Source organism: Crotalus tigris, unplaced genomic scaffold, assembly GCF_016545835.1.
Source record: "Crotalus tigris isolate CLP2741 ecotype Arizona unplaced genomic scaffold, ASM1654583v1 scf7180000018525.42219311030:4301911, whole genome shotgun sequence".
Taxonomy (NCBI): Eukaryota; Metazoa; Chordata; class Lepidosauria; order Squamata; family Viperidae; genus Crotalus; species Crotalus tigris.
The window spans coordinates 3304556-3313794 of NW_024097057.1; the positions used below are offsets into that span (position 1 = coordinate 3304556).

Sequence of the window (9239 nt, forward strand, 5' to 3'; positions counted from 1 at the left end):
AAGGAGGGTTCTTCAGAATATAATTTGGCTGGAGGGGACGTTTAAAATTCTAGGAAGCCGAATTATGATCCTGCTGTCTGGCTCCCACACCTCTTTCCTTCACTAGTTCTACCTCAAATCCGAGGGGAATAGCAGCAGCCTCCTCCACCATCGGATGTGGAAACAGAACAAACAAGCTGAGGCGGAGAAGGGACGTTGTCTTACCTGAACGCCTTTTCTCAGCATGAGAATCATGCTAGGGCTTATTTTCCAGTTGGGTCTTATTTTGAGGAAAATAAGGTATTTTTTTAACAGAATAACAGAGCTGGAAGGGATCTTGGAGGTCTTCTAGTCCAACCCCCTGCTCAAGCAGGAGACCCAATACCATTTCGGACAAATGGCTGTCCAGTCTCTTCCTGAAAACTTCCCATGATGGAGCACCTGCAATTTCTGGAGGCAAGCCGTTCCACTGGTTAATTGTTAAGCTGCTTGTAATATAAACCCCAGCCCAAAAACAAGTCCCAGTTAAGATCATCAGACAGACAGATGCATTTGGTACCCTATTTCCCTGAAAATAAGACCTAAGCAGAAAGAAAGCCCTAATGCATCTTTTGGAGCAAAAATTAATACAAGAGCTGGTCTTATTTACAGAGGAACGCGGGTACCTGGGAGAGCAAAACACAGCTCCAAAGGATGCCACACTCCACAGGATATCTTTTATCAAGCACACAGATTTTATTGTTAGCACGAAACAAGTGAAATAACAAGTGTTCACATACCACCATGGTGCTGCCATGAGACTCTGGAAGGCAGAAGTTTCCTAGATGCTACCTTCAGAACATTTTCTATGCAATGCTCCAAGGACTTCTCAAGCCTATTCCATACTACAGGGAGTATCTTCAAAAAACACATTTAGTCTACAGCGCTGTGAATCCAGCACCCTTAACTCAGCCTTTCTGTGTTGACTTATGGTTCAACCTTACCCTAATCCAGGGGTAGGCAACCTTGGCTCTTTTATGACTCGTGGACTTCAACCCCCAGAATTCCTGAGCCAGCTATAGCTGGCTCAGGAATTCTGGGAGTTGAAGTCCACGAGTCATAAAAGAGCCAAGGTTGCCTACCCCTGTCCTAGCCCATCTGTTATTCAAGCATCTAATGCATCTGAAATGCAACGGCTAGAGAAAACAAACGTACATTTTCCTTATCACTCTTCCTGATGCAGCTCTGGCCCCTGGGAGGCTGAAACATAGTGCCTTGGCAATTAAATTGGCAATTATGGGCAAAAGGGAAAGAGAAATTCTGGATGTGATCCTGCAGTCTTATCCTTGTTATCCAAGTACTGATTGCACTGATGGAGAGGAAAAAGCAAACTGGCCCAAAGTTAATACTGATTATATTTCCAGCATGCTTGACTAGGCCTGTTTGTTAAGGCATCACCTGCACACTTCAATCTTGGTAATGCTCAATGCCTTTACATTTTGAATTTTTGTAAGCAGGAAGCTGAAAGAATGAATACTCTTGGCTGAAAAGTTAAAATAAATGATCTTTTGCAAAGCAGAGTGTGCTTCTGGATAAAGATCTCGAAAACGCTGCCGGAGGCCAACTTCCAGGCTGAGAACATTACAGAAAAGAAATTTACAAGGAAAACACTGCAGCAACTGTAAATATTGTAAATGCTTATTAGAAACACCATGTTCTCTTTACTCTCTCCTGTCTGAAAACATTGTTCCCGATTCTGTACTGCAGAAGCTCTTCCCCACCCAAAACATATTTCAGCCCCATCAAGTCCCTGGCAAGTGAGGGCGTAAAGAACAGCTGCCTACTGTCATGGCTGGTAATCCTGCTGGATGGCACTCAAGATGGCCACAACTGCTCCAAGCTTCCCAGCAGAAGGACAAACTTATGCAGAGGGTCCAAGGTAATTTGGACGAGGAGCCAGCTGTGAGTGGACAATTCATATCACTGGCACTTGATCAGCTGATTTGGCTCAATATGGAGACTCTTGTGAAGGAGAATTTGACTGAAAGAACCAGAAATGTTCCCAAAGACCTTGTGGGAAGTCGTTAATAGCTAGGTTCACTGTAGGAGGTGGCTGTATCCTTATATTACAAGCTGCAGATCATAGCATGGACACTGCATGGTACTTTTCCTAAAAAAGATGAAATGTATCTTTCAAAAATATCATGACCTCTTGAGGTAAAGGGGTGAAAGCCCTCAAGTGAAGAAAAATAAAAAGTCTGTTGACTGGAGAAGGACTCAAGTTCACCATCAGTAGAGAACATCGCTGTACCGTTTTCATGCTACATATACAAAAAAAAAAAAAAAAAAAAAACATTTGCGTCCAAATGCCGACAGAAAGCACCACACTGCATATTACCTGTTTCATTCACAGCCCACACAAAGACAATTTGCCAGAGATCCTGTGGTTGTGAAACTCGGGGGGAGGGGGCCATAGACACGGTCCCCTCACACCCAACCCTAGTCTTCCATGACCATTGTCCCACAAAAAAGAGAGAGAGAGAGAGAAAGAGAGAGAGAGAGCTAGAATGTCCTCAGAGAAATGATTGCATGGATTGATCTCCACCATGTAAAATCCAGTTGGGTGGAAACAGCAAGGGTCCAAGTGCTGGGATGGGGAGATGGTGGTGGGGACCATCCAGACAAGGAGCTGAAGAGAAGATCATGCCTGCTGAGCGCTTTCATTCCTCTCGTTCGTATTTGGGACATCCCAAGGGAGGCAGCCCTCCTCTGGAGCCAAAGACTAATGCCACAGGCTGTTCTGGGGGGGTGACCTTGAGGGCTTGCTTAAAGGGGTGACCACCAACCCGGCACTCAGGTCCAGGCCTCGTCCTTCTTTCTCCTAGAGCGAGACACAAAAACACTTCAGTTCAGTTCTAAAGAGGAGACCGGCAGATGAAAAAGGAAAGCAATTTACAAATACTGGGCTTTTATTTTCTGCAAAGCGCTGGACTAGACAGCCCACTGCACTCTAACCCCGCCTGTAAAAACGTAGAAAAGCAAGGATTTTAGTGGTGGGACACTGTTGAGGGGGAAGCTGGAGGGGATCAGAGAGAATTCTAAGGGACCATGAGCCAATCACTGGCTCCCTGCACGTCTGCCTGCTCTTTCTCTTCCCGTGACCCCGGAGAACCACTGTTAATGGAAAAACATGATCCCAGGTCAGAGGGACCAGCATACTGGTATTCAGCGCTCACCGCCAGCTCAGTTTAAAAATACTTACAGCTCTATAATCCAGGAACATCTCTTTAAATGCCAGAAAGTCAGTAAATGTGAGAAGCATCTCGAAAATATCTCCAGCTATTTCATCCTTGTGCTGCCTGCAAATGAGGGATTCGGATAGGTCATTAATGTGGACGGGGTATTTTCAGATTTTAAAGGATTGCAAAAATCTGTTCTGGAGCAGTGAAGAGGAAAACACTACAGGTGGTCCTTGCTTAATGGCCACAGTTGGGACTGGCAACTTGGTTGATGAGTGCCACAATTGTTAAGTGAAACATCCCATGGCCGTGACTTGTGATTCCAATTGTCAGCTTCTCCACTTGCTCTGCTCATCGTAAGCCAGGTGTGAAGCAGACAAATGGTGATCACATGACTGCAGGATGCTGCAATGGCCATAGATGTGAGGACCGGTCATAAAGTTTTTTTTTTCAGTGCCACTGTAACTTGGAATGGTTGCTAAGCAGGAGACTCTTAAGCAGGGGTCTTCAAACTTGGCCTTTTTATGATGTGTGGACTTCAACTCCCAGAATTCCTCAGCCAGGCACCCCCAGGTCCATATGCCATGAAACCCAGCATCTCACTTCCACAAGATTCAAAAGGGGATAGAAAGGATTAAGAGGAAGAAAGTTCTCCCACCATTAGGGAACCTGCCTGGTGGCCTCCAGGTGACTTCAGAGAGCAGGAAAAAACTCAACCAAGCTGAAAAGCCGAGAAAAGATGGAAAGCCGACTTACTGTAAGGACAAGGTGAAGACAGACATGTTGAAACCAGGAATCCTGTCCAAGAGTTTTGCTTCGATGTATTTTTCAACTAAGCAGATCTAAAATTAGAAAATGTTATTTATTGGCTTCTTCTTCCCTTTCTATGCTGCTCCAATTGTGGCAGCCGTAAACCAGATTAAAATCATCAAAACAGACACTATAGAACAGTGTTTCTCAATCATGGCCACTTGAAAATATGTGGACTTCAACTCCCCGGCTGGGGAATCCTGAGCCAGCTGGTTCAGGAATTCTGGGAATTGAAGTCCACGAGTCATAAAAGAACCAAGGTTGACTACCCCTGATCTAGATTGTCTTTTTGGCAACAATATGAGAGCCTGGTTTTCCATTGCCTTATTCCTGGATGTTGTTTCACTTGTTGAGCCCTGAGCAAATCCACAGCTCTGGGATCTCCTGGCAACGTGCCAAACAAATTCCACCCACGTGCAACTTTGCTTAGACTCTTTGAAATCAGATCAGCTAAATTCTCCACCTCTTTAGGCAAGTTAAGAAATTAGTGAAGCAAATGCATATCTGGCAGGAGAGGAAAAATGATCTGAGCTTACTAGGCAGGCAGAAACATTTCGGTTAAGTAATAAATCCTGGGAGTTTGGTAAACAGAATTTGGATAGATCATACATTACTCTTTTTTAAAACGAACTGTATTCCTCCTTATTTAGCACTATAAAATTATTTCGTATCTGAGTGAAGCCAGTAGACCTTGCACATTCTTGCCCAGTTCAAAGTTTTATAAACAAGCCAATTAGTCATTCGGCCTCATCTGTGTAGACAAAAAAAAAAAAAAAAGACCACGACAAACTTACATATTCATTAAAGATAGGCGTGTAGACCAGTTTATTCTCCTCTGTGTCGTCAAACTCTTGGTAGTATTTATCCATGAAGTTTCTTTGTATTAGCTGGAAGTCATCATCTGAAATCACAAAACAGCTGCTCAGTGTGGTGGCTATTTAGCTGAAACAGTGACCCCACTCTTCGGCCTGCTACACTCAACTTGAAATCCAGCACATTGTGCTCTGGATCAGCCATGACAACAGCACAGCTGCAACTTGGGGGGGGGGGAGGATACCGTCTATGCAACCAATTCCATTTTTTTTCGCTAGCTAGGAAGGCTCTTGTAGGACCAGAGTTCTTAGAAGCAAATCTCCTAAAAGTGTTTTGGAAGTCTCCTTGGAGAAGGGACATCTATTCTCTAGAGAATTTGACCGGCCTACAACAGGGTTCCCTTGATCGTGATTAACATAGTGGTTTATACAGGAAGAACGAATTGGCATTAAGCAGACTGTCTGATCATTCCAAATGCTTGTCTGAACATGGAACCCCATCAAGTTTGGCATGCAGGTTGAAAAAGCCCTGTTCCAGATAATGTGTGTAATGACAAAACACAGATCAAATCTGTCTAGCAGACATGAAAATGAGCAGGGCTGAAGATGTGTTTAAAATCTTCCACAAACTTGGAACTAATAGGTTTAACCAGCAACCTAGCGATGATCATGATTCTGCTTCAAGTGTCTTCTTCAGGTGACGAGCAGGGCCAGAAGAAGACATATCTCTGGACACCCTCTCATCCTTTGGGCAAAAGTGATGCTTCTGATCCTGGGGCAGAAGCAATATTTATAAACCAAGTCAAAAACAGACAATCACCCCACCCAGCGGGCTCTGGCCTAGACCAGAAGCCTTCCTTCATGTATCCTCAGAAGAAGCTGAGGGTAGAAGAGTCAAAAGAAAGGCACAGAAACAATCAATCCTCAGTAATCCTCAGAAACTTGGGATTACTCAGAGAAATCAGGTCTACTCAGAGCTGGTCATGCTCAGATAAGGGCAAGGCTTCCAAGTGTGCAGAAAATAGCCTAGCTTGGCATAGCTGCTGCAGCAACATCACTCAAGCGTGATCATGGCTTGGTACAAGGAGATTATTGAAGTTTGACTTGGCGGCCTTCTCCTCCTCATGCTGTCTTCCTGGTGAACTGGGCTTGGACTACATTTATAGGCCTTCTCCTCCTCATGCTGTCTTCCTGGTGAACTGGGCTTGGACTACATTTATAACTGTGAGATTAGGCAAAATATATTTTTAGGCCTGTCAATCAAAATACAAGCTGTTGTTTGTGAGGCTGGAGTAGTGAGGAAAGCCTTTGGGGGGCAGAATTAACTATTAAAGCAGAACTCACCCATTACAATATCTTCCAAATATCCTACAATAGCATCAAATTCAGCATCAGAGGGCGATGAGCTAAAATAAGAGAGGAATAATTTCGATTTCAGTAACCAAGGAACGTGAAAGGCACATTATGTAAAATGGGACCTAAAGTGAATTTATTAAGAATTACATTAACTAATCCAGGTTTCTATTAGAAGTCTTTAGATCAGGCATGTCAAACTGCCGGCCCGCGGGCCAGATGCATCATACTAAAACCGCGCCCATCCCATTGCCGGCAGTGGGGGAAAAGTAGAAATAGACTTACATGGATACACCAAAACTTTCTTCTTCTAAAGTCTCCATTGTTGCTTTGCTACCTGTATTTACGAAAGAAAGATTTTAATATGGTTGACTCATTCTCAGAACCCTTGGTCCTAGGTTGCTCTTCTCCTGGATTAGTTTCCATCCATTGTTTCTTGTCCTTCCTTCAAATGCTTTGGAGGAATAGACAGACCCCCTTTTTTGTGCCAGCCCCTTAGATATGGGAACTCTGCTGTCATGTCACTCCTAGTCCTGCTTTTCATTCAAAAGGCAAATCAAGAACTACCTATATTTACACAGTTCAGATCTGCTCATCTTACTTAATCCTTCAGGATGTTAACGTTGCTCCTTCGGAAATCCTTTGCAGTGTTCTTGCCATAGCCATGAACGAGGAGGGTGCCACTGGGCTGAGCAACGCAAGAGCTCCAGAATTTATTTATCACATTCATATAGCTGCCCATCTCAGCAAAGGCAACTCTGGGCAGCCTACAAGTAATGAGAGCCATGAGCAGGGGGAATTCCGAGAGGCCATTTGGAAGAAGGCATCCAGACTGACCCACGGGGATCCTGTATCAAGGCTTATATGATTTATCAGCAGAGGGGGAGAGCCATAAAACAAATGTCAAAAAGGCCTCCTATGCAAAAGGCAACCTAGAGCCCTTTAGGCTGGGGCAGTTTTACAATGCTGCTCAATCCATTAACCTCATTAAGTTAAAACTAATAAGTATTTCCTTTGGGCTTTGAAATGCTGCTAAATAAATGAATAAATCAATAGAAATAACCAGCATAAACAAATCCTTCAGGCCTGGGGAAAGCTGCTACGTGATTAAATAAACAAATCTAAGTAAGTGCTTTGGGCCTGGGGCAGCTTTGAAATACTGCAGCTAAATTAATGGAAATAACCAGAAGAAACAAACCCTCCGGCTTTGGGGGAGTCTTTGAAACGCGGCCCAGTAAATGGAAATAATTTAATTTAAACCGATTTCACGTTAGAGACGGGCTGCTCCTGGAGCAAAGGGGGGGCTCCGGGGAAACAGGCAGCCCCCCCCCGCAGCGGCTCTTCCCATCGAGGCGCGCCCCTCTTGATCCGGGAGATGGAGCCTCCCGCTCCAAGCGCAGTCTACCTGCGGCCCGGGCGGCGCAAGAGGCCCTCTCCCCGCTGCTCACCGGGATCAAAGCAGAAGCGAAGGCCGCGCCGCCGCCGCCGCCATCAAGTCCGTTAAAAGGGCCGCTACTTTACCCCCTCTCGTCGTCCGGGCAACGGCCATTTCCGGTAGCGCGGAGTTCAGCCAGAGAACCAATCGGGAGGAATGGAGGCGAGCAGGGCGGGGCGTCCCTGTTCTCCGAGGAAGCCAATCAGATGCGGGAGGGGCGGGGCTTCTCGCTCTGAAAACACGTGGAGGTTGGAGGAGGCCAAACCGGATGTTTATGAAATTTCATGCGAACTTACCGAGCAGGTTGTTTAACTATCTACAGACTTATTTGGGGTCCGCTGTATGCTAATGAAATGCACCCGCATTTTGGGATAGACACCATCCCTTTTATTACGGTCTGAATCCAATGGAAAGAAACGAATGATCACTTGGGCAGCTAGAAGGGACCTTGGAGGTCTTCTAGTCCAACCCCCTGCTCAAGCAGGATACCCTACTACACCATTCCAGACAGGTGGCTGTCCGGTCTCTTCTTGAAAACCTCCAGTGTTGGAGCACCCACAACTTCTGGTAGCAAGCCGTTCCACTGGTTAATTGTTCTCCGTTAGGAAGTTTCTTTAATCGGTTTCCATCGGTTGCTGCTTCTTGTCTTGGCTACTGGCAGCCCTCTGCTTCCTTTTTGCCCGTTTTCTACTGCGTGTTAGAATTTTTGAAACTTCCTTTAACGATTTGCTTAAAGAGCATATTTAGCATTTAAACTGCAGTGCTAAAAATTTATTATTTGTGTTTTGAAATTTGTATTTATCTTTCTTATTCATTATAAGCAGCTCTTGAGTTCTGTAGGGTAGGAAAGAGTTGAAACCAAAGCAGAATGAATCAGTCCCGTATTTTGAAGACAGGAGACGCTGCCTCACCCACGTAGCTATCAATCAGATCAAACTGTTGATTACATGAAGGACGAATGATGACTGAATGCAGAGCGCAGAACAAGGCAGTCGCAAATATTCTGGGGTGGGCAATCTTTCTAACACAAAGCAATTGTTGCAGGAACAATTTTAGTTTGTACATTAACTAGCTTCCACTGTTGATTAACAGCTGGAAGTATTGTGCTGGTTTAGTGATCAAAATTCAGATGCTTGACAACTGGTTTATATTTATACTGGTTGCTGTGTCCGGGGACAAGTGATCACCATTTGCGACATTCTCCTCTCTTCTCTTATTCCATTCCATTCCTTTCTATTCCATTCCATTCTTGAGATGTTTGTACATGAGAAATTTTTTTTATAAGATGTTCCTGACATACTACTAATTTTAAACCCGGGAATCCATTTTGAGGCAGGGAGCTGCTAACCGCTCTGCACGTGTTAAACATTAACCGTTAAATCACTCCCCATCCACTTCTATGTCTTTTTTTGAATGGGTCTGGGCCTCTTCATGGTGCAATTACAAAAATGGGGCAACTTGGATTCCACTTAAGAGTTGCAATTTGCCTGACTCTGTAAAAATAAATATGCTAGCATTAAATGTGGCAAAGCCATAAACTTAAAAGGGAATTACGCAATTTCTTTTACTCAGTCTTTTCCAAGTACTTTTCCTAACATTTTATTCTGTTCTTGTCTCAGAAACTCATCTGAA

The 9239-nt window shown here is 44.5% G+C and overlaps 1 protein-coding gene across 3 annotated transcripts; it reads right to left on the reverse strand.

The window, feature by feature from the left end:
- Nucleotides 1-692: 692 nt before the first annotated feature.
- On the reverse strand, nucleotides 693-7747 carry LOC120312693 (ADP ribosylation factor like GTPase 2 binding protein). Of its 3 annotated transcripts, none has more exons than XM_039353778.1 (7): nucleotides 7621-7747; nucleotides 6458-6509; nucleotides 6164-6225; nucleotides 4802-4908; nucleotides 3954-4039; nucleotides 3221-3317; nucleotides 693-2839 (listed from the first exon to the last, which is right to left on the reverse strand). In XM_039353778.1, the coding sequence occupies exons 2-7, from the start codon at nucleotides 6493-6495 to the stop codon at nucleotides 2741-2743; spliced, it is 489 nt and encodes a 162-aa protein (XP_039209712.1). In that variant the 5' UTR covers nucleotides 6496-6509; nucleotides 7621-7747; the 3' UTR covers nucleotides 693-2740. The 3 variants fall into 3 exon arrangements, with proteins under 3 accessions (XP_039209712.1, XP_039209713.1, XP_039209714.1); XM_039353779.1 differs by having other exon boundaries at nucleotides 7578-7668; XM_039353780.1 differs by lacking the exon at nucleotides 7621-7747 and adding an exon at nucleotides 7371-7516.
- Nucleotides 7748-9239: the final 1492 nt, after the last annotated feature.